The sequence below is a fragment of the Dermacentor andersoni genome, chromosome 8, assembly GCF_023375885.2.
Source record: "Dermacentor andersoni chromosome 8, qqDerAnde1_hic_scaffold, whole genome shotgun sequence".
NCBI classification, from domain to species: Eukaryota; Metazoa; Arthropoda; class Arachnida; order Ixodida; family Ixodidae; genus Dermacentor; species Dermacentor andersoni.
In genome coordinates, this window is record NC_092821.1 from 118,458,246 (window position 1) to 118,484,501 (window position 26,256).

Here is a 26,256-nt window from a genome sequence, read left to right on the forward strand (position 1 = left end):
GCTGTCGCATATCATCATTATATTTTTATATACGCAGGACTGGTCTGTGCACCCGCACGGATTTGTAGTTCTGTTTGGGAAGATGAAACCGCAGAACATTTTTTGTCATTTCTAGCCGACGATTTATTGCCGTAAGAAAACGAAGTCTAGGAACAAAGCTCCACCTTCTTGGGATACGTTCAACTGTTCTAAGTGTACTTTCATTGGGTGACTCGACTCCTCGACTTTGTAGGAAGAACGTTTGCGCTGCCATCCAGAATATTGCTGCAGAATGAATGAGATTTAAAATTTAGGCTAAATGTTTACCTTTTCCTTTCTTTCAACCAAATTCAGTTAAATTTGTTTTATTTCATGATGGTCACTTAGCTTTCAATTTTTATAAAAAAAGTCATTGTTTCCAATCGTACTCTTGATTCAAAATCGCGTATTCTGAAATAGTGTTTTGTTACTTTTAGATTTCTTATGCTATTTGGAACTACCAAGTTATTTGCCATCGCCACAGAATAGATACGACTGTGTCGCTGAATCTAAGGCTCTATATTTACGTATTCGAACCTAAATTAATTATAGTGTTTTACATGCCAAAACCACTTTCTGATTATGAGGCACGCCGTAGTGGGGGACTCCGGAAATTTGGACCACCTGGTGTTCTCTACCATGCACCTAAATCTAAGTACACCGGTGTTTTCGCATTTGGCCCCTATCGAAATGTGGCCGCCGTGGCAGGGATTCGATCCGGTGACCTCGTGCTTAGCAGCCCAACACCATAGCACTAAGCAACCCCGGCGGGCGTAGCCAGGGAAACATTATACATGTCATTGGTGGCATGAACGTTGGGCGCCCGCTTACTTGAGTTCCCCCTAAGCAGCCTTGTGCAAATTGTAGGACAGACCAGTGTGAGGGGAGGGAACCCTATGAAGCTAAGATAAATCTTCATAATTACGAACTCATTAGGAGCCCCCTGTGGCCTGTATGTTATTTTAGAGTTCTCCAACAGCGCGTCTGTCATCGCTCGACTTTTGATTATTTACAACAACAACAACAACAACAACAACAACAACAACAACAACAACAACAACAACAACAACAACAACAACAACAACAACAACAACAACAACAACAACAACAACAACAACAACAACAACAACAACAACAACAACAACAACAACAACAACAACAACAACAACAACAACAACAACAACAACAACAACAACAACAACAACAACAACAACAACAACAACAACAACAACAACAACAACAACAACAACAACAACAACAACAACAACAACAACAACAACAACAACAACAACAACAACAACAACAACAACAACAACAACAACAACAACAACAAGAAGAAGAAGAAGAAGAAGAAGACGCTGATATGCGGTGAAAAACGGCAATGTCCACAAAAGATATTGTCTTAAATATTATTTACTACGATGCAACTTACCTCCCTTACACAGTTCATATATTTCTGGTGTTCCAGGGGAATTTTTGAGTGATCAGCTACCATAAGAGAGAGAGAGAGAGAAAAAAAACACGTTATTACAAACGTTATTCCATGTTGTGTCTAGTGCGTGCAATGCAGCATATTAGGCATATACATCTTTGATACCTTTAGCTTTACTGTCAGAAATTTCTGGAAGAGAATCTACATTTGACGACGGTCAAGGTGAAAAGTCAGCAGACTACAGTGATTCCTTGAGCTGTATGCTCATTCATCCAACTCTGAGCCGAGAACGCCATCTTCTCAGCAGCAATTTCTTCTTTGCCATATGTACACAACGTGGCCTTCGTCTGCTACATCAACGCCTGCTGCACCCCCCGAAATTGATGCTCATACGCAACGATTTTCCGACTCTATGCGACGCACGAACCGTCGCGTAAAGTTTTCTTGTCACCGCTTGGTCGCGAGTGTTGCAGTGATCCTACTGCTGCCTCGTGGGTTTCGGGAACGCGAAATAACGAGAACGAAACTGCGCTCAGAGTGTGGCAGCTCAGTTTTGTTCGGCATATTAATGCATCTTTAACGCATACACTTAACTTTGATGCGGCGAGTTTTTGTGGTTTTGTGACGTCGCGTGACAGGCAGGTGAACTGGGTGCAGCCCGAAAGCCTTTGACCAATAGCCGAGGGTTAATGGCGAAAAGGCGTCCAATCAGAAATAACTATTTTGCTTTTGTTCGGTCAAATCATGCATAATCAGTGTGCACACGTCATATAAGATGGGGAGCTATCGCGGTGTTCGTGACGTTCCGTGACAGCCAGGCGTAGTGGGGGTGGTCCAAAAAGTGTTTAACTAATCACGTAGGGTTGATTGCAGAATTGAAATAGAAAAGTTTGGAATAGTTTTACGTTATAGCGCACCAGTACAACTACAAAAAGATTAGAAATCATGACAGTTACAAGTAAATGAACATATTAACAGACAAGAATGTATAGCCAGTAAGTCATATGGTGAAACTAGGTAAAATTAAAACAGAACAGAAGCAAAAGGAAAAAAAAATAAAAGAAGGAAAGGTAAAACTAAGTTAAGTAACACGTTGAAGTATATAAGAACGGTAGGTATAAAATGAAAATCGGGTTATACACTACAATGTGTCACATGTCAGATAACAAAAAAAAAAAAATTCAATTCATGGCAAAATCTATGGGCTTTCTGTAGTTTTATGACAAATGGTAGTGCATTTAGTGATCATATGGCTGCCTAGTAAACGGTCTGTTTGCCATAATTAGCGCGTTGTTTTGGCAGAATGAAGTTATTATGCAGTGAAAAACGTGTTGGTTTTGTGTTCGTTAGAGACGATATAGGAATTAGTGAGAATTAGGTTTTGTCGTTTATTAGATTGAAAATAAAAGCGGCAAAGCTGTACTTTACAAGGGCGGCAGTGTCCAGAATGTTATTTGCCTGTAGTAAGTGTTTAGCATTGGTGGTGTGTGGACTCGACGTGATTATCATAATTGCCCCGCTCTGGATAGTTTGTAGCGGTTTTAGATGGGCAGTGTACGTGTTGCCCTTGATGTTATGCAGTGCACAAACGCGAAATGGGCACAAAAGTGCACAAACGCGCATTAGAGGGCGAGCAACACAGGTCGTAAAAAGAATGAACGCGCCCTAATGAGAATGTGTATTCCATGTGATAACTTCTTTTTGATATCAGTTATGCGGCGTTGAAATTTAAGTTACAGTCAATGATGTATTCTTCTAAGCATGTATTCTTCTCTTGCTGATAATAAATTGTTACGAATGGAAATGGGTGGGATGCATAGTGATTATCAATTTCGGGACGAGAATAACATAAATCTAATTTTATTGGGATTCATGATAAATCTCATATTGCAACATCCTAACAAGTTATGAAGATCACTATTAGGCGTGCTTACTAACATTGACAGACATTCACCAGAATTAATATTTGTTGTGTCATCGGCATATAGGATACACTCAGATGATGTGAGGCACTTAAATAGGTCATTAATACAAAGTCAAAAAATTAACGGGCCTAGAATGGATCGTCCTGGTATATCTAAATTAGTAATTTTGGGTGTAGCCTAAGCATTCGGAACACTAACACCTGATATCTGACGCGTAGGTAGTTTTGTAAAAGTTGTAAAGGAGGACCTGTTGCACCTACCGAATCTAGTCTAATATTAAGAATCTCGTGGCCAATGCAGAGCGGTAAAAACAAACAGGTTACAGCGAAACGAGCGGCTCCGGTAAGCCTCTGATTAGGTAGCAGCCCCTGAGTATAGTAGCGTGTGGTAGGCGCTAAAACAGGAAGTGGTGACGTGTGCGTCACTACTTCCAACTTTAACCAGCTTTAACTTTAAATCGCACGTCACCGTGACGTTCAGTGGGCGGAGCGTTGCAGGTCGGTTTCCGTTCTGCGGTAGGCGGGGCCCCGCTCCGCTGTAGGCGGTACATCTCGGAGGGGGTAAACGGCGATCTCTGAATGCATTAACTCCGGCCTCTACTGAACGCATCGAAATACTTTTCGCTTCATAGCATGCGGCGTTGGCACCGAAGGCTGCTGCTGCTTGCTGGTTCGGGCGGCACGCATCCCTATAATACACAACTCGCAGCGCAAAGCTTGAAGGACCAATCAGCGTCGTTCATTTGGACATTCGGTGCTTTTGCATTCACAACTGATAAGAATTGCTTTGATGTCCTCGGATTCTCTCGTATCGTACGAGCGCACTTTTAGATATGGAAGCAACCCTTGCATAATAGACAGAAAGATCAGTATTACCGAATCTAACGTTTCCTCCAACGCCCTACAGTGTTGTCTTTCAAAGCATTACCGTAAGTTGAATATTTCTAAGTTGGTTTATTCATATTTCTTTTTATGTCGATAAATCGCTTGCTCATAAACTGCCATGGGCTCCATCAAACGGCAAACGACATGCTTCTGAGGAGTATATCGTGTTGTGCTAGTTGGTGAAAAATTATGATATGCTACTTGTCACGTTGTCGTATAGCGTCCACAAATAGTTAGAAATCTCAACTACTGTTAGCTGGCATACACTGCATATGCATGTCTATGTTTGACACGGAGTCAGCCATAAATGCTTGTTTTTTAGGGTACAGCCGCATGATAGATATATATAAGTTGCTTGATAAACGTTTGGGAGTATGTTACAGATGCACTCACTCTGGCCTTGACTGTACGTCCAGTAAAAGACAACAAGCAGAAGAGAGGACAAATGAAGGTGCATTTTCGCTGACCTTCAGCAAGCCTGAAATAGAGAAGCAACATGAACTCTCACAATCGCAAACAAAAAATTGCTGGCTCTCCCGTAATCGAAATTAGGTGTAAGCATGAAATGGCAGCCGGCGAAGCAGACAGGTAGGAGATGAGAATAGCCACAATTTTACAATGGGTAGAGTGCATGTTCGCAACGTTACACTCCATCACACGGCACCACGTCATGCTGTGCATTGGTTCATATGGACGCTGCCAAGCTAAAAGACAACCGGCTGAAGGCGGCACGACAGCAGCGACAGACGCCAGGGACACAGAGCCCACTGCCCAGCTTGAAGAAAAGCACCTGAAGGAGGCGTCACGCAGCATGGCGCCATCTCTCGAGGTGACGCAAAACTAGCACCGCGGAACTCACGGACCGCTGGCGTTCAAAAGACTAATTAATTAATTACGGGGTTTTACTTGCCAAAACCACTTTCTGAATTTGAGAAACAGACTTTCCTGACCGGCGTAGTTTTTATTTGAACAGTGTTTTGCGTAGACACGATAAAACATGTTTTGAACGTGATCCTGATTGTTGTCTGCATTTAATGGGTTTTTTTGCGAATAATAAGTGCTCTTATTGCGGTTTCAGAGTTTTGTGCGGGATGGACTAGCGGTTGTTTTTATTTCTAGTTGGGAACACTGCAGCTAAAAATTAGATATTCGCAATAAGCACTCGTAACTGTCGTGTGAGATTATTCCCCATTATTCTGGATTAATATAGTTATGCTAACCATCATTAGACTTCAAACACATCGTGAATGTGTCTCTAACAGCGAATCACACGCACGAAAGGAACTGCGAGTACTGCTGAAGCTGACATACGACTAGGTGAGGCTTAGCTTCCCGACTACAGGCTTTAACAAATATGGCGGACTTGCAGCGTCACGTGAATACTATGACTGCTTGTATAAAGCCAACGAGTCCTAACTGAGAGGTAAACAAAACGTAAAATTACACTCGAGTAGCCTGAAACAATTCAAAACGAAAATTTTCAGGATTGATATCCTACCCGACGCGCTCTTTGATTCAGGAACACTTATCGATGTCACTGTTTTGCAATGGAAGAGTTACAAAATTTAATTGTAGGGTTTAACGTGCCAAAATCACTATCTGATTACGAGGCATGCCGTAGTGAGAGACTCCGGAATAATTTCTTTAACGTTCTTTAACGTGCAGCTAAATGATAGTACACGGGTGTTTTGGCATTTTGCCCCCATCAAAATGCCGCCACCGTGGCCGGGATTCGGCTCCGCGACCTCGTGCTAGCAGCCCAACACCATAGCCACTAAGCAACCGTGGCGGGCGGAAAAGTTCCCAAGCTATACATGTGAACCGTTGCGGTGTCGCTTCCATGAAGCAGGTGACCCGTAATATGCATTAACTCAATGAATACTACTAGCGCCGCTATTGTGATATGTTAACTACTTCAGGTGAATGAAATGCACTCGGGTGCACATTACCATCTTGCGGGTAAACGAAAACAAAAGCCTGGGCGCGCGCTCAGCTGGCTGTTGCTGTATCTGTGAAACCTCTTGCGCATACGTTTTGAAACAGCGCGACCCAAGTTTAGCGCGTTGGTGCATCAGTTCAGGCTTTTTCTCTTTCTCAGTGAAACTTAAAAAAGTATGCTCTCTTAGTCATAAGGACAACAGCGATAAAAAGGTTAATCGCTAAGGCATAATCATTCCGTTAGGCTTGTCGTTTACGGTCTTCAAGACAAAAAAAAAAAGGAAGATGTTTTCTCTAAAACGGTAATAAAATCTAATTACACATGCACTGCACATTTAGCAGCAGATGAGCTCCGTTGCTTGCCATTCATGGCGCAGAAAAGCGTTACTTCTAGATCATACCCTAACTGTTGATGAACGAAAGAAGATACGCACCTTTCTTTTCCCAAACGGTAATCGTGATGACACTGACTAATCTGCCGTTAGTCTCCTAGACACCACGTATAAGAGACAATTCTCTGCAGGCCGTGGGCAGTCCTATCACGTGACTAGTGCCTCCTCGTCTCGCTTTTTAAGGTTAGTGTCCCGTTGTCTTCAATGACGTTTCAAGAGAAAGGTCATGGGACACATGCGGTGCAGCTGGGATAGCTGCTATGGGAATTTTATTGTCGGAGCTTTATTAAACGACATCGAGCTCCATCACTTCGTGAAATGCATCGCTCTGCGGCAAATCTTCCACGTTACGTTTTTTTTCCGTGCCGCGTAACGCTCCTTTACCATCAATAAAGTGACGAGCTTTATCTGCGGACACTTGAGGGAATTCGACGAATTTGAACTTAAAGGGGCCATGAATGAAAGAAATGGGCATGGGCAGGACTAGTAAGGAAGAGGGAAGATAACCGATGGTCATTAAGGGTTACGGACTGGATACCAAGGGAAGGGAAGCGTAGCAAGGGGCGGCAGAAAGTTAGGTGGGCGGATGAGATTAAGAAGTTTGCAGGGACCACATGGCCACATTAGTACATGACCGGTGTAGTTGGAGAAGTATGGGAGAGGCCTTTGCCCTGCAGTGGGCGTAACCAGGCTGATGATGATGATGATGATGATGATGATGATGATGAATGACATCAAACTTTTGCGCCTGAATTGTGCATTGCATGTTAAAGCGCACGCGTCGCACAGCAAGCATGACAACATTTGCGCGCATTTGGTGCCGTAGTAAATTTGTTTGAATTTTTTATGTTGAAGTTTAACCATAAAGCAGTATGGTGGAACCGAGGGGTGACGAAATGAAATGACACTACCTGAAACGGCTCCCTCTGGTAGCAGAAGCGGATCTCGAAGGCCACGCTGTTGTATACTTCAAACACCAAAAGCGATTGTAGGAACTATACGAACACGTCATGGATGCTATGCGCCTTTTTTTTCCATGTACGTCCCAGCGCGCTTAGACAGTTTGCTGCAGGTTAGGTTAGGTATCGCGCGAGTGAAGGAATTGTGGTCACAATTAAATGAGCGACTTTTTAGGCAGTGGCAGTGGCGGCGGTCTGAACAGCGTCTAATTCTCCTGCAATTCAATTCAATTCAATTCAGTCTATTTTTCATTGATAATAATTTGTACAAAAGAACTGTTGGGCCAGTAGCCGAAGGCTAGTGTAGGCCCATAGTCATATATGTAGCAGCAGCAACAAAGTCAAGCGCATATCTAGTTATTAGTGATACAATCTAATACAGTTAGGTGGATACATAAAATAAAAAGAATAATAAAAAGGAAAACAGTGCATATCAACCACTAGTAATAAAACGAAACTGTTAGGAGAATACACACACAAAAATACAAAACAGAAATAACATATTATACTTAGAAGTAGCATATTTGCAAAGGTCTGTGCTCAAGTGTTTAGGCTTTCTGAGTAGACTCAAGAAGGAAAAATCTGGCACAGTATGAAACAAGTGGAGAACCAGACTGACGGAAAATCTCGTACTTTTTGATAGGTATAGCTTTTGTACAGCAGACACGAAATGGTTGGCCATTTTTACCTCAAGAGGTACTGCGTTCCAATTTTTGGCACCATGAAACTCAAGTAGTTGTAGGCCATACGTGTTACGAGTAATTGGTAGGTTGAAATTTATATTTGTTGCACCCCTTGTATTACGATTAGGTGTAATAAACGGGCTAGGTGATAATGAATGATTCCCACGTAAAATAGTGTTAATCAAAATGGCAAAGTTCATTTCGCATGCCAGAGATAATGGTAATATACCGAGGTGACCGAACAGCATGTCACTATTATCGTGTGGGCTTGGGTATGTCATAGTGCGCAAGGCCCTTTTCCGTAACCGAAAGACGGGATCTATGTATGTTTTATATGTACCAGACCATGATTCGGAACAGTATATGATGTGACAGTGAAAGATGAAAAAGTACACAACTTTGAGTGCGCTAAGGTCAAGATATTCTCTGCATTTTATTAATAAATAGCAAGCCGAGGCTAATTTCGCGTATATACTAGATATATGTGGTCTCCAGTTCAAGTCGCAGTCCAATAATACCCCTAAATATTTTATGCGGCCGAGCTGTTCTACAGTTCCACCTAGAAGGGGAATTTGCATGCCTATTGTGTTACACTTGGAATAACGGGAATTGAATGCTACATATTTTGTCTTATCTCTGTTTAGTGTCAATTTATTACATGCAAACCAAGTTGATATGTTTAGTAACTCGCTGTTAACATTGTTCTGCAGTACGTCAAGGGATTTACCTTAAAACAATAGCGTGGTATTGCCAGCCTACATAACAGCTTTTGATGACTTTAGTATTGATGGGAGCTCATTGACATATAGCGAGAACAGTATGGGCCCCAAAACTGATCCTTGCGGAACTCCTGTAACCATAGTAGTATACTGGGATGCAAAGGAGCCAAATTTTCCATGATGTTTTCGACCGTTTAGGTAGCTTGAAAAGACGTCTATTGTAATTTCGCTGAAACCATAAGTTCGTATATTTTTTTAGAAGTATGGAATGACAGACCGTGTCGAATGCTTTCTTTAAATCTAAATGCAGTCCTACAAACTCGTTTTTGTGTAGAGCTGTGTATATACTCTTGGTTAGTTCCAACATTGCTGATGACGTTGATCGATTGGCTCTGAATCTATGTTGAGAATTTATTAGAAGGTTGTTTTGGTTTAAGTAGTGCTTCAGTTGAGCCGCGATGACCTTTTCAAATACAGTATTTAATATGCTAAGCACGGAGATAGACCCATAGCTTCCAGGGTCACTGACGTCGCCACTTTTATAAGTATTGCGATCTTTAAGATGTCAGGGTATGTGCCTCGACTTATACAGTTAAGCATTTTGGTGAGTACTGGCACAAGAATATCCATATTGTATTTCGATGCACGGTAATGCCATCGTGGCGAATAGCTTTGTAGCAAGGCGTGCCTGATATAATTGAGGTAATGGTATGCTCGTCCATTTGATACAAGGAAAAACATGCATGGATGTTGGGGCAATCGGCATTGCTTTCAGTAACTGGAATACGCTCAGCTAGCTTTGGACCAATGCTAGTAAAGTAAGCATTAAAAGTGTCGGCGCACTTGGAATCGACATATTCAGGAGTGATCGGTTTTTTATTTGGGTTATCAATTACTCCTATAATTTCCCACAATTTTTTGGTATTGCCTTGTGCTTGTTGTATTAAGAAAGCGTTGTATTCTTTTTTCCGCCTCCTGATAAGAGCTACTACGTGGTTACGAGATATTCGAAAATTTTGCAAATAATAAGCGTTATCTCGCTGTGTTTTCCATCTTTGGTACCACCAGTCCTTTTCTTTTATTGCTGTAAGTATGGTATTATTCATCCACGGATACAAAGGTTCCTCGTATTTGTTTTGTTTATATGTGGTACACTGAGGTATCATTGTGTTAATGCATTTGCATAGTTTGCGCATTCGATATGAGTGTCACTGCTAAATTCATCTTGAAATTCCTTTTTCCTTAATTTCCTGCCGCAGTTTATTGTAATTATTCCTGCGATTTGCCAGGATGGTCTTTTTAACAATGGTATTATTTGCACTGTGTAAAAACGAGAAAATAGGGCAGTGGTCAGGGAGGCTCGTATCGTATACGCCAGAATGTGTGTTATTATTGCTGCACAACACATGGTCTATAGTTGTAGATGCACTTGGTGACAATCTAGTAGGTTGATGGATTGTATTCTTAAAACTATATGACTCCAGTAGGTGCGAGTATTCACAATTCATGTCTTTGCTAATATCAATGTTAAAGTCGCCAACAACAGTGATGATACCATAGCTCTTATGGAAAGGATAGATTCCAACGATTGATAAAAAATGGGCAGACTCGAGCTTGGTGGCCGGTATATTGTACCGACAACTATACGTGAATCTAAAAGAGCAAAGAGAGACTCAACCGCACTATTACTAATTTCAGTATCGGTGATTATCCTAAAGGGTACCGTCGGCTTGATTAGTAGAGCCACTCCGCCACCACGCGATACTGCATTCCTTGGATTGCTTACAAGACTGTATCCCGGAATGGAGATGTACTCACCTTCTCTTAGCCAAGTTTCCGCTAAGCCAATTACATCAACAGTAAAATTATGCTGTGCCAAAAAGGAACACAATATATCTTTGTTTCTACGAAAACTTCGAATGTTACAGGGAAGTATCGATATACACTGGGTTTTGTGGAGTTCCCGTTCAACTTCACGGATTGAAAACGCCAGGATTGGTGTGGCAAACTAGACTTAACTCGAGAGGCTTCTCAACTACCCTTTTCAGGTCGTCTTCAGAAATGATGTGCAGTACACGAGAGTTCTTGGTTTTCCGCATCAGAATTTTGGCCTGTGATACCCAAACATACTTCCAATTTTTCTCTCTTCTCGCTTCGCGAGCTTTTGGGAGAAGAATCTTTTGCGAGAAAAATCTCTTCCCAGGTTGATTACACGATCTTTGTACACGACTCTGTAACGTTTTATTCTAGCAGCAACTGCTGCCCAGTTATACATTCTTGTCGCCCAATTCTATTGTCTTGTGCTGAAGGATGCCGACAAACGCGGGACTAGCGAAAAAAGTGGATATGCTTGAATCATTGTTCAATGCAAAGTTGGAGGCCTTGGTAAGCGACCCAGCGTCGAAAATCAAGGATCAACTGTCCGGCGAGGACTTGAACCGGCATATTACTGTCAGTGCGAGTGTCGAGCACCTGAGCGGCGTCTTCGATGAAATGATGAAGGAACAGGGCGAGCTGCTTGCAGCGAACAAAGCCCCGACAGCACGCAATAATGAGCTGCGCAAAAGCCACACATTTCCAACAGCATTCTCGAACGAATAATGCCGAGATTAAGGGTGTCCCGTTCCACCGATGGGGAGGACTGTGTCGCGATCCTCAATTTGATGGGCGACGTGACTGAACGTCCTGTTTCGCCCTCTGACCTAGACACTGTACATCGCGTGCCTACGAAGTCTGGCGAAAAGAAAACATAGTTGCCCGCTTCGGGTGCCGGGGAAAAGAAAAACGATTTCCTGCGCAAAGCGCGGAAGGCGCGCCTACATACGAACCAGATTGGTTTCTCAGGCTCCACTCCACCCTCAACTCCAGTCCTTGTAAATGACCGTTTAACTTCCGACAACAAGATGCTCTTCGTCAAGGCACTCGCCCTAAAGAAAGACAACAACTGGCCGTCCCTGTGGACAGATAATCGCCTCATGAAAGCTCGTATGACCAGTGACAGCGAAGTATTCCGCATTTCACCTGAGTCTGACCTGCGCACTTTCACCTAACCATCTTTCATTCATCTTTTCCGTGCGCCTGCGCACCTTGACCTGTCATGTCTTTGGTGTTCCCGGAAATATTTAAGTATCAACCTTCTAGTAATAGTCGTTCACTGATCCATTTTAGTGCTCGAAACCTTAGGAGGAATCATGATAACCTTAGCAACTTTATCACCAATCTTGATCACTCTTTCTCGCTTATTTGTATTTCTGAGACCTGGCTTCCTGACGATGATTTTAGTTTATACGGTTTTCCATCTTACAATTCTGAATACTGTCATCGTTCGTCTGATATTCGCGGAGGTGCTGCCATTTTCACTGCTCCGGACGTCACTTACAGCCACAGGCATGACCTTTCAATAAATGTTAGTTTCTGTGAGACGGTTGGGATCGAGGCTGAACAACCATTCTTTGCACATAATCATAAAAAATCTTGTTCTTGGTTCCATCTACTTGCTCTTGACGTCATACTCAACAAGTTATCGTTCGAGAACAAGAACGTTTTAAGCGTTGGCGACATTAACATGAACTTACTTGATACAAATACCAGCGCATATTCATCCTACCCAGACTGCTTTTTCGGATATGGCTACGAGTCGCTTATTAACTGTCATACCAGATGTAGCCATAACGGAACGCAAATACTTCTCGATTATGCTTTATATAACATAACACCGACCCCTGTGTCGGTAGTAGTGCGTACTGATATAACCGATTATTTGCCCCATTTTCGTTGCTTTTAACAGTCTAGTGTCAATGACCAACATTTCTTTCAGTACATCAGTATTTAACCAAGATACATTTATTGATACAATTACCAATACTAATTGGACTCAGTTCAATCTGTTCGAAGATCCGGCGGTAGCAGTAGATAAAGTATCTACGTTGTATTTGCATGCCGTTTCAATAAGCACCCGAACCGTTAGGTGTAAGAATAAATCTAAGTATGGCTGCAACCCGTGGATGACGTCCAGATTACTGACCAGCTTAAGGCAAAAAGATAATCTATACAGAAAAACTAAACGTCAACCTTGTAACTCCAATTTGGCCTTGCTTTATAAAAAATATGTTCTTAACACGCTACTTAAACAGGCTGAGGCGCTAATATGATAATGAATTTAATAAATACAGCAATAATAATAAAAAAAGCAATGGAAGCTTCTGAACGAATTCATGAATAAATCTTCTGCGCCTGAACAATGTTCTAAAGTTAACCTGAATGGTACATCATACAAAGATCCCACTCATGTTGCCAATGCCTTTAGCGATTATTTTGCTCTGTCACAAATAAATAACAACACAGTCACTCAGCCAATCTTGTCTAGGTCACCTTATCATTTTTTTTCGCCTGTTACTGCTCGAGAGGTGTATTTAACAATCTGTAGCCTGAAAAACATAAGCGCTGGGTTAGATAACATTTGCGCACACCATCTAAAGTTAGTTGCTAATATTATTTCTGAACCAATATGTATCATAACTAATCGCATTTTCGAATCCGGCACTTTTTCTTTATGTCTAAAGAAGGCTAATCTTATTCCCCTATTTAAGAAGGGTGCCGGAGACCTCATTTCTAACTACAGACCAATAGCTATTCTTTCCTTTTTAAGTAAAGTTATTGAACATTTATAAGTTACACGTTTAAATAACTACCTTGAAAAATTTAATATAATTAATCCCTGTCAGTTCGGTTTGCGCTCCGGAAGTTCTATTTGCTTAGCATTGCTCCCTTTAAACAATTTTATTAATAAATCTATAGATTGTGGCAAATTCGTTGGCTCTGTCTTTTTTAGATTTCACCAAAGCTTTTGACACGATAAATCACAGCATTTTCTTCACCAAACTTGAAGCAATACGCTATTACTGGGCCCGCCTTAACTCTATTAAAAAGCTATTTGTTGGATAGGCAGTACGTGGTTTCTGCAGTGGGTGCCCCTTCTCAAACTAAAACAATTAACTTAGGTGTACCCCAGGGGTCCATTCTCGGTCCATTGCTATTTATTGTTTACATTAATGACCTACCCAACCTTTTACATTAATCTCATTGCGTTTTATACGCCGACGACACCACCTTATTATTATCAGACACGTCGTTAATCTCATTAACATCAAGGTTAAATGCTGCACTAACTGACGCTAGAGAATGGTGTCGCGGTAATTACCTAATTATTAATCCCGAGAAAACTAAATATATAATATTCAGTAGTGGTCACAGGGTCCTAACTTCTCCAATAGCGTTAACTCTTGGTGCTCATCAGATTCCGGCCGGTGACTTGGTTCTATTCCTCGGTGTTCTCCTGGACGCTAACCTCAAATTCGACTCCCACGTTAACAATATTAAGAAAAAAAAACGGCATTTGGCATTCGCGCTTTAATAAAAGCACGCGCCTTCTTTTCACACATGGCTCTTTTACCACTTTACTTTGCTTTTATTCATAGTCGTATTAGCTATGGAATCGCTGCGTGGGATAACACGTACAATTGTCAACTGTCATCAGTTCAGCATTTACAAAATCAAGCCATTCGTATCATTACTAGCAGTCCTCGCCAGTCAAATGCATCCATCTTGCTCCGTCAAAACCTCATTTTAATGACCGTGAACTTGTTTCAATATAATTTAACAATCTTATTTTACAAGTTACTTAACTACCGATTGCTTTACCAATTCGTTGACTTAAATGGTTTACATAACCACAACAGAACGACGTTTGCCTTTAACAGAAATTTTTTACTGCCTCGTGTTCGTACCAATTATGGTAAACTACCATCATCTTTTGCTGGTATACCTTTATGAAATAGCTTACCATCAAACATAAGATCACTCACTTCGTTCTATGCGTTTAAAAAATCCTTTAAAGATTTCCTTTGGCGCAATGACACAATTATGGTTCCAAATATTTTATTTATTTATTTATTCTTATCACTGTTTTTACCATGTCTTGCTATTCAAATGTTTGCTGTTGCCTTTAATTGTTTTGTTTATAAATGCTTCTTTTTATGCATTCTCTTGCTTTTTATGTGTGTTGAAATTTTTATGTGTATATTTTTAACACACTGATATTTTCACTTTATGTTCATTTGAGTCTGCCGATTATATTTTTCTCTATTTCGTTCTGTTCCTTCTTTACATTATTTAAGGGTTCTGTTGTACGCTGATATTGTTTTTAATTTTTGATAGCAATACTGTACATTGCAGTCCTAATCCCGTTTCTGTTGTTGCAATTCACCTCTTTGTTTCTATCAGTGAACATTTTGTAAATTTTATTTCTGTCCTGCCACATATGTAATTTTTTTCTTATAATTACCCACTGAGGGTCCCGGTTACAGTCTTCGACTTTGGGACCCTCCTCAGTGAAACAAATATGTAACCGTTTCCTTTTTTGTAATGAATAAATTTGATGTGATTTGATTTGACTTCTTTGACCAGCTATTGAGTAACAGAGCTTGTGGAGCAGAATGTCCGACGTGGTCATGAACAATCTCAAAGCCGGCGACACAGTGGTGGCTCCTAATTTCGTGACGTCACAGTGCCATGTTCAAATAGCGAGGGACTCAAAGGCAGCAATTCCAAATTGAATTTGAAGTTATAACTTGAGCGAAAATCTCAAGCTCTTTGTAAATGTACAACCGTACGGGGCCCTTTGCTCTCAGATGCAATGATAGCTGAGAACGGTCGGATGGCCACGTCATGGTCCCATTAGGGGTTATGAAATATGAAGTGCTGGCAGATGTTCTGTGGTCATTTTCCTGGAGTTCAGGTGTATGCGTATGCTAGCCTTGAGAGCGTCATACATACTTCAGAAGTACTGGAATGAAATGAGGGAGACCTGTCACCATAGGTTTATTGATAGACGACAGCGCGCTAGGCTCGGTTTACACCAGTCGCTTTACTGTGATTCGCTTCCCGCTCTATATTTTTTCTTATGCAGAATGTATTAATTCCAATTTATACATGCTACATTAGTAATCTACGTAACATTCAGTATTGAAAGCAGTTAATTTCTTTTCTGCCTTCTGCAGTTTTGTGGCTTAGTGGGTGTGTTTGGCGCGTTGTAAAAGTTAGTTGCGGATTGAGCTGGGTGATCGTTTCACTTCAAGCCCGTAGAGTATTTTAGCTTTCTTGCTTATTTTTGCTTGTTTTGAGCCGTCCCAACTAGAGATAGTTCGCAATACACTTATACCGCTTAAGCAATTTTAGTCTGGACTCCTTGATTCTGTCTTTCATTTCGTTATTTTGGACGCTTAGATGGAAGTCTGAAGTGCATCAGCACAAGCTCTTGGGCTAGTTGGTGCATGATAAACTTGAAAAAGCAGCTACCAGCAAAACATAAAGGACGCGCACACAAGGAAAAGGCGTTAGACACGGACGGAACTGAGAGTCTGAACTGTGGTATTCTCGATCCTCTAATGAAGGCCTGACATCGGTGGACAAGTCAACGGTAGTGACATCGTTCCCGTATGGGCGCCCTCATGTAGCACGGGGCTCAGAATTTCGCTATCTGTTAACATTGTTTGTGTGGAGTCAAGGAATAATTGAGTTGATAGTTTTTTACTACTGTAGGAAGGCTGTTAGTAAGTAAAAAATACCGGCATATGTTGTAGCCCAACATAAGGACGCATATCTCGAAATAAAAGAATGAATTCTTCAGCAGACGTGTTTCCGTTCTATGAAAGGAATCAAACACTCAGCTTATTTAGCATATTCAACAGCTACGTAGCAGTGAAATGTAGACCGCATTCGACAGTGCAACGGGATAAATTATTCAGTGCTCACGCTAACAGCCAAAGAAAAAAATTCTGCTAATTCTGCTAAAGATACTGCTAATCTAGGGTGCTGGCGGACAAACACAAGAACGAAATCTCTTTGGTCTGTTGTTGTAGGAATGACACGTCAGTGTTAAAGCAGACGTCAAACGAGAAACTTGTAGGTGTTAAAGTCAAATGGCTTGACACGAACATTTTCGGCGAAGCGCCCTCAGCACAATACTATGAAGTTATGAAATAATCATTGATATTATAATGGCATTTTTTTCAACAACTCAATGGCAAAATATATTCCTGCTGAATATTGGAAGAAACTTGTTTGCGCACAACGGGTCTCTATGAAATGCGCCTCTAAGGAAAGGATTCAAAATTTTCACAACAGCTACGAAAGCCAGAAATGTGAAACTCAAATTCTGTATAATAAATATTGTTCCATAGTTTAAAGAAAGTCGGAATATTGTGCAGAAGACAACGCCATAGCATATCAAGCTTTTATTGGGTCTATAAAACCGACAGACAACGAACTATGTAGGATTTGTTTCTCCGGCGCAAGTATGTTATTGGTGCAAAACTTTTGGTTTATGTAACTTAACACGGCTACATTACTTAGGCTTAACGCTCTTAAACATGCATCTGTCTTTTTGAAAGGGTGAATCAATTTCTCAGCAGAAAGCTTTGTTTTCACCAGATAATGTATGCATTCGTTCTCCGAATGCGGTTTTCTTCCCGTAAGCTTGGCTGCACCAATCATAAGGCCTAAGTAAGACAACGTTTCGAACGATATTGGGCTATCTGTAGTATTTATAGGATGTGGTTTGATTTCATGTTCCTAGCTGCTCAAGGTTACTTGTAATTCCACCAGCAGGATGGGGTAATCTTCAGGTCACCAACATATGTGTACTTTGTGGATTTCTGCCGAACTAGAATGGTAGGCCTGCATACATCAGCTTCGATGGGTTTGGGCTGAAGACTAATTGACCCTCGAACCACCAGCTGTTTGTTTCTTGGCCCGAGAAGTTAGTCGAGAAACTGAAACTGATACAAATAGTGTTGACAGTTGCCTTTGTGATTGTTGCTTGAAGTAGATGACAATCATGAAGTGCGAGTGCGCAAAAGCGTCATGAGCGAGAACAATCAACAAAACCCAAGGGCTCAATTTGTTCCTGGCAATGAACATAGTATGACTAAAGTAATTGTCTTTTAATTTTTATTGCCATGTGTGTTTTGAAGCCTTTTGTGCAGCAGGGACCCAACGTCAATTAAAAAGAACTTTAAACGAAAATTCCAAAAAGACAGCGTTTTGTTGATGAGAAATGGGGCATTGCGGGGATGAATTTCATCGCCGGAAGAATGATCTGTCAGGAGCCATATGATTATGATTCAGTTTAATAAAAGTTTCTTCTTCTATCACGTATATGGTCAATTTCCTGTAATTTACGGACATTAGGCATAGCGCCAAAGCAAAGCAGTGTTTCATTGTCCCTGGTTCACGTTGTCCTTTCTGTAAAGTCATGACAGGTCAGGTTTCAACCTCGTCATCACCATCTTTCATCCCCCCTTTTAACCTTTGCTTCGTGTCTCGCATGGAGACATCTTTTCTAGCACTCACCTGCACGATAAGGACGACGTCAATGCTTTAATTAAGTATGGAAGGCTTCATGGAATTCAAGCTAGCAGCTTGCCTTGTTACAGAAAGGTTGAACGAAGTCAAAACCGGGCAGTACAGAAATGTGCAGGAAATGTCATTCTGAACTGCGCTATGGGGAATGTCGATGTACAGCATTGTTCAGCAAAGGTTCTTTGATCCGGCGACAGAAAAGTATAACAGAGGAGATTTGACATTTTCGTACGGACGTACCACTTGCGGAATCTAGCCAGCACTCGACAGTCCTCCGAATGACTGACTCACTCTAGAGAATTCTTAGGGAAGGCTGTAAATGTTATCGAACTTTCTCAACGTCAAGCAGAGAAACGAAATGTCTTTGTACAGGTAATCGCGCTGTGCTGTGAATCAAGTGATTCCATAAGGAAAAACGCAAATTGAACGCCTGTGCATGGTACCGTGGTACACTCGGTATACCACCACAGCGCTTGTCTGTGGTATTTGTTTCTTCGTCTCCTTCTTTTATTCGCGCTGTTCAACCTCAGTTCTTCACAAGAGCTACGCGAATAAAGATTACGACACACGATGCCTGTACAGACCGCATGTGCCATATGCGCAACCTAGGCTAGCATCCAGGTGGACCACTTGATCTTGGACGATAAAGGAGTGGGCCTCTGCACCAACAACTCCGGAAAACAGGTCTTTGCAGTTTCATTTTGCGTATGCTGTAGTATATACTGGCGTCAATTACAAAGACACCTGCAGATTTAAAATTGCTAAAAAATTGAGCGGCAGCCCATTGAAATTTTTTGTGCAATAGATAACATAATACTCGATCTTGCATTTACTGGAAAGGTATACCGGACCGATGTCACGAAGTTGAGCATATTATTCTCCTACGGCCTCAAATATGTTGTTGAAGCAGCACATTTGGTTTAGGTCAATGGGTTCGTCTTCATTCATGAAAGCTTTTCGCTCCTAAACATCCAGCTGTCTTCTCTTAAAAGCCGAGTAACAGCGTCGGCTCAGCAAATGCTATCTACAAGTACGAGTTTGCTCCACTCTTTTTGTTTTGAGAATGCTTCAATGCGTAAAATACAGTGCTACGTCAGCTAGCAGACTGAATTAAACCAAAAAAATTGAGGAAATGTGGACTGATTTTAGTGATAGAAACTGAAGTGCTGTTTAACTCAAATTTTTACTACTGAAGTTGACTTGTAACCCTGTCACTAGGATAAACACTCAATTTAGAGTAGTCGGTGAGAATGACTTCACGACAATCTCAAAATACTGAAAGCATGACCTTCCCTACAGACCTTCCCACCTAGGCCTTTTGGGAGGAGGGGAATCAGAGTGCGTCAATTTTTTTGCCAATTTATTTAGTATTTGGATCATCGAAGTAAGCCCACAATTCGTCCGTAGTTGCCAAAAGCATGGGCCTTGACTGGTCAGATCGTGTTTGCCTGTGGATAGGAGTCATGGTAGCCAACGTGCAGACAACTTACACATCTGCCCATTGTTAGGAATTATGTTCCACAGGCTATCATAGCTGAAGCCTCCTTAACGCGTGACTATTTTAATGGGAACAGCTTGGTCTTGAAAAATAAAATCTTCCACTTTCTTCAATGTGGCCGCACTATAATTGAAAGAGGGTCGGCCAATGGTGGTATTATCTGTGAGACACATCGAACCAGTCGGGAAATTTATTTTCCTCCTCGCAACTGTGCCATATCTTAGCCATAATAACACCTGCAAGTACTCTTTATTCGCACACGCCATTTCCCATTGAAACATGCTACCCTCTAGAGCGGCAAACTGCCCATCTGCCAACGCATTTATTGACAGTATTGAGAATCTGGAATTCGAATGGTGATAAGTAACTGAAGTTACCTGTCTTTCATATGCAGCCTCTTGTCGATGCATACTCACGGTAAACGTTGTTTCTCCTGCTTCATGAACCGCTCATTTAAGCAGAGTGTGTGCAGTTATTGAGTATGTTCATTTTTGTGCGTGCTAATCCTCTTTGTTTTGGATGCAGTAGTTTCACTTTCTTCTCTTTTTTGTACTGTATTCCATGTTGTAACCACTCCTGCATGGGCCCGACGAGGGCCTGCAGTATTGTGAAATAAACAAATAAATATGATCGACATTCTTCAAAGTGGACAAAATTTACTTCATCATGAATTTGTTGGGCGCTGTAGCACTTCAAATGTAGGAACTTCGCCAAGCTGGGAGGCCCAAATTTCTCCGTCTTCCTGGATTAAAATTTCTACGAGCACCCGCAAAAACATAAGAATTATTAGCATCGTAACGGCACTAATATTTACGTTGGCTTTAATGATATTGGAGAAACGTTATTAGCTTAGCTTTCACACTTCTAGGCATTCATCAAAATTTTTTATACCCCTTTGTACAAACTGATAGAAGGCTTTATCTCTCCTGGCACGATTGTCACCGTGTTGTGGGAGCGCTGCATTCAGACGGCACTGTGCAGCTGTGCAGCCGATAGCGCTTAGAAACTGACACCAATGCGGCGGGAAAAAGGCCGAGAAAGCTGTGTTTTAATATGTTTAAATTGTACCATAAAGTAATGTACACACTGTTTTTCACTTGCGGGTCCTCTAGATTTTTCTAGAAGTGATTTAAAGTGCAGGGCTGTGTCTTTATGAGGGTGTTGTGCTGATCTGCGACCAGTCACTGAAACTTGAATTTCGTCTCTTACTGAACTGCTGGATCACTGCGCATTACATGACCTGCCGAGCTCCATTTTTTTCTGTTAATGTCAGTTAGAATATCGGATATACCTGTTTGCTCTCTGATCCAAACCGCTCTCTTTCTGTCTCTTAACGTTATGCCTAGCAATCTTCGTTGCATCGCTCTTTGCGCGGGTCTTAACTTGTTCTCAGGCTTCTTTGTCAGTCTCCAAGTCTCTCCTCCATATGTCAGCACTGGTAAAATTCACTGACTGTACACCTTCCTTACCAATGATAATGGTAAGCTTCCAGTCAGGTGCTGACAATGCCTGCCGTATGCGATCCAGCCCATTTTTATTCTTCTATGAACTTCCTTCTCATGATCAGGGTTCCCTGTGATTAATTGACCTAGGTAAAGGTACTCTTTCACAGACTCTAGAGGCTGACTGGCGATCTGGAACTGTTGTTTTCTTGGCCGGCTATTCATCATTGTCTTTGTCTTCTGCATAATAATCTTCAACCCCACTCTCACACTCTCTATGTTAAGGTCCTCAATCATTAGTTGTAATTCATCTGCATTGTTTCTGAATAGAACAATGTCATCGGCAAACAGAAGGTTGCTGAGATATTCACCGTCGATTCTTACTTTTAAGCCTTCCCAGTTTAATAGCTTCAATACTTCTTCCAAGCACGCAGTGGATAGCATTGGAGGGATTGTGTCTCGCTGTCTGGCCCCTTTCTTTATAGGTATCTTCCTGCTTTTCTTGTAAACATGCAAACAATTATAAACAAGCTTGCGTGAATTGTTTCAGGGGTAGCGCACGGATGTTGCCTGGTAATGAATTCCAAATTTCAATTGTTGATGGAAAAAGCTGCATTTAGAGTAATCAGTGCGGGGCAAAAAGGTTGAGTTACTTAGAGCGTGGTAAATCCTCGTAGGTGAGGGTTTGGAAAAAGCCAAATAGGTGTCTAGAGAAGAGAGACGAGGGGAATCGATTAACAATTTTAGGCATTCAATTTTGCGGACGCTCGGCAAGAGGAGTGGGACTAAGCAGGCGAAGACAGGGAAAAGTCATCGTTATTTCTCCTACAAACAAAACGCACTGCTTTTTTTCGCACTGATTGTCGTTTTTCGACGTCAAAGTGTTTGTATGGATTCCGTACAACGCAGCCATAATCGAGGATGGGGTGAATGAGGGTTTTGTGTGTTAGAAGTTTAATTTCCTGATGAGCAAGACGCAGCGTACGATGTAAGTAATCACTCATTTAAAGGCCTTGTTACCCGCCGCGGTCGCTTAGTGGCTATGGTATCAGGCTGCTAAGCACGAGGTCGCGGGATCAAATCCCGGCCGCGTGTTTCTATTTACGCCCCAGCCCAGCGCTCGACCGCTGTGCCACCATGCGCCGCTCGCGTGTACCACGTTTCTAGGTACTTTTACCCCAAAGCTCCACGGCGAGCGCCCTAGATACTTGTAGGTACGTGGTGGGACTAGGGAGATGTTATGCCTGGGCGCACAATCTGCTCACCCAGCTGTCGCTAAGAGAAAATAGGTTTTTCAAAACAAGCCGCCTAGGCTGCTTCGAAATAAGAGTTGCGTGCGGAAGCTGACGCAACACTGGACGAAATTTTTCAGTTTGAATAAGGGGATAAAGGGACGTGATAAAAAGTTGGTCGTGGTGCGCGAGGCGCTTTGATCTATAAAAGCTGGGATAATCGTGGGGCATGGAGGGTTTCTCGCACCACGAGCCACATCATCGCTGTGCTCAAGCTTCCTTTCCTTATTGACATCACTATCTCTCTTCCAGCAGAAACATTAGCAATGCGCTGGTGCCATACACGACGCATACTAAACGTCCAGGTACAAAAAAAATCTCGCAGAAACTCCTCTGGGAGTTAGACTATGCGTAAGGAGCGTAAGCATTGAGCCACTAGCTCATCTCCGCGCAGCCCGGTGTCATCACCAATGTTATGTAACTTGATTAGGCTATTACTAACGACAGCTCAGTAGCGACACGAACTGGTGTTGACGGCGGCGCAAGGAGCATTGATGACGCAAGCAAAGTACTGCAGGTGGAGGCCCGAGGTGCGCTGATGACCGTCCCGATCATATTATAAGCCGTTATCGCTCTTCAGCGCCTTATTCATCCGCGTGAAACCATTGGAGACATTTAGTGTGTCCGGTATTCCGGCAAACGGGGGTGGTTTAGGCGATTGCCGGATGGGCGGGAGCAACGTGAGCGGCCGGTGCGGTGCAGCCGCCTTGGTGGCGTAGAGCTCAACCAGACAAACACAGAGCTAAAATTGCAGTAAGCTACTATATTCTGCTTCGCTGCTGGTGCAAATTTTTGGCAGTGGCATAATTGTCCAAACGATTACGCCGCTGCCCAAAATTTACACCAGCAGCTAAGCAGAATATAGCAATTGGCTCTATGTTTATGTGGTTGAGCTTTGCGCCAACAGCTGGCGTCACCAATCTGGCCGCTGATGTTTACGCCCCCGTTCACCCGGCAAACCGCCCGCGCTTGCCGGAATAGTGGACGCCCTAAAATTCTCTATTATTGAGCCATGAACGTACCCAGGCGGCAGCTTCTTATGTCAATGCTGCGTGGGACGCAGCTTGAAAGCGACCTGCGATGCCCACAAAACAGTGCCAACAGCTCATAGCTTCGTGCGCTGTGTTCTTGCCGCTTACATAACCTTGAAGAGGCGCAGGCCCGCTTAACTTCAAAGCGAACTGCGAAAGTTGCAGAATGAGGCGTTAACTGAGAGCAACGCCAGCCCTGTGTTTTCGCCGCTTCGTTGCCGTTGAAGCGGAAGGCAGCGCAAAGGCAAATTCGTTCGCTGCTGCGGGCGCTATCTCCAAAGCGGTCGTCTTATTACGGGACGGACGAAGGGACGGTTTTCTCTTTGGGTAAGCATACAACTGCTTAAGCATTAAGAATTAAAATTTACCTACACCGCCTAAACTCTGCAAATGCGGGCTGGCCCGAACACACCGCGCGCCCTGGCACAGCCATAGAATAAAGAACAACTTTAGAGAAGCGGAACTCTACCCTCCGCAGTGGTTCGAAAATAAGCAGCGGCAGCTCATGGAACTTACCTAGGTGGACGCCAAGTGGCGCTGCTAAAACAGGAAGCGGAAATGCGCATTTTTTTAGAGCATTATCCAATATGGCCGCTTTTCGCTGGTTGTGTACGCTTGTATCCGCTCGTACGCTACGTACTCGCCCCGCGGGCTATGCGGCACTCCTCGATGCCTCGGATGCCGCGTAGCCGTTGCGTTCTAATTGCCAGGAGACCAAAGAGCCTCTACTGACGCCCATAAAAACAAGCCACACGTGAGTGAACAGAACGTGAGACTTTATTGGCAGAAGACAAGCAGTGTACATTCTCGTGCAATAGCAGAAATAAAACTTGTATGTCGAGATACGCTGGAATCTTTTACGCGAGCTCGTAAGCGGCTCACCGTCGTCGTCGCACATGGCGGTCTAGTAACGGGCGTCAACCAGCGGCGCAAGCAGATTGGACAGAGTGTCCCGCCTGTTTGCAGCGGCAGTCGCCGTTAAAGATGAGGAACTTGCATTGCGAAGCAATCGGGTGAACCAGGCATCTGCTACCGCAGCCAACACAGCCACATCGACTACCCGACATTTTAGCTTTACCTCCTTTCCAACCTGCACGTTACTTTTCTTTCGAGGTCCGCTAATGTGTGGCTCGCACTTGGTGTCCCACATTGTCTCAATATGGACAAGTCGCTTTCGTGGGCATCACCTTCATCAGCCACTTTTGCGGGCCTTTAGGGTTCAACTCTGGCCAGTATCTGTTCGGCGTCTGCACTGGCTTGGTCTGCGAATGCCTGCTATGGCCACCATAGTGACAGCGTTGGGGAGGCCCAATGAGTTAAAAAAATTGCTCTTTTAATGCATAGGCATGCTTTCGTGAGCTCCCCAGCCCTGTCACACGAAAAGTGCAATGCCTTGTATTTGCACAAAAATGTGTATTTTTAAAGTTAATATGTTTAATTATTATGATAGTGTAAATATAGATGATCGAATGCTTTTATTTGAGAAGCAACAATTTAAAGCAAAAGAAAAAAAAAAGAATACCCTGAGAGATACGTCGTGTTACTTAGTATGCATGGGGAAGCTTATACTAGGGGTGGACGAACCGACATTTCGGGGTGGGCCATGTGGAAATATGAGGTTGGGTTAACTTAAAATTTCGAGGTGGGCCATCTAAAATGTGGGGGGGGGGGGGCGAACTTGAAAATTGCAAGTGGGCGAACTTGAAATCTTTGGGTGGGCTAACTTGGAGATGTAGGGCTGGGCAAAATAAATCAGGTAGTGCGACAACTTAAAGTTTGGAGTGGGCCAAGTAGAAGTTTAGACATGGCCAAAGTAAATTTGCGGCTGCGCCAACTTCAAATACGAACATACGAAATAAAATTTTGTGGAGGGCCATGTTGAACCAGGGGCTAGGCCAACCTAAATTAGGGGGTGGGGCAACTTGATATTTGAGGATGGCCCAACGTAAATTTGGAATTGCGCCAACTTAAAATTTATAGGTGGGGCAAGTTACTTTTGGGGTGGGCGAACTTGAAAATCGGCGATCGGCCAACTTGAAATTTGCATGTGGGCCCACTTAAATTTAGGGCTTGGTCAACTTGAAGCTTGAGGCTGGTGTTGGCCCAACTAAAATTTGAGGTTGGGTCGACTAACATTTAGGGTTATGTCAACATCAATTTCGGAGTGGGCCTACTTGAAATTTTGGGTTGGCAAAACTTGACTGGGCTCTTGGACCAGCTTGAAATTTGGACGTGGGGCAACTTGGCATTTCGGGGTGGCCTAATATCCAATTGAATGCCGCTGAGTGTCCTTCGAGCTAAGAACACAGTTAAGGGCAAGCGAGCACGTTGAGGTGCTTGGCACGTTTTCATTGGGCCTTACCGAGGCGCTGCAAGAACTAAGGCGAGAGCTTGCGTGGACAACCAACGCGCGCATAACAAAGTCTTGCGAGAGCGAGAGCGAGGGAGACATGACATCCGGTGATGCACTCTTCCCTCATGCAACGTCTCACGCGCTACTGCGGCAACTGGTGTTCGTTTTCGACCACTGTTTCTTCGAGGTGAGCTCGTGCCCGGCATTCCGTTTCAATTTCGCGCGATTGCATTGAAGGGGCCGAATGCGGCGAGATGTGACAATTGCCTA

At 42.9% G+C, this 26,256-nt stretch overlaps 1 protein-coding gene across 9 annotated transcripts in view; it reads right to left on the reverse strand.

Annotated features, from left to right (window-relative positions):
• The window catches only part of LOC129384322 (uncharacterized), a 73,311-nt gene that overhangs the window by 20,974 nt on the left and 26,081 nt on the right, over positions 1-26,256 (reverse strand). For 4 of the 9 annotated variants that reach the window (XM_055069628.1, XM_055069632.1, XM_055069627.1 and 1 more), the window contains exons 2-3: positions 4,653-4,737; positions 1,451-1,506 (exon numbers count right to left, since the gene is read on the reverse strand). In XM_055069628.1, the coding sequence (XP_054925603.1) occupies positions 1,451-1,506; positions 4,653-4,716 (120 nt within the window). In that variant the 5' untranslated portion in view covers positions 4,717-4,737. Of the gene's footprint in view, positions 1-1,450; positions 1,507-4,652; positions 4,738-6,631; positions 6,873-11,774; positions 11,957-26,256 lie in introns of those variants that run through there. The other 5 variants (XR_011896120.1, XM_072289867.1, XM_055069629.2 and 2 more) reach the window with 4 other exon arrangements.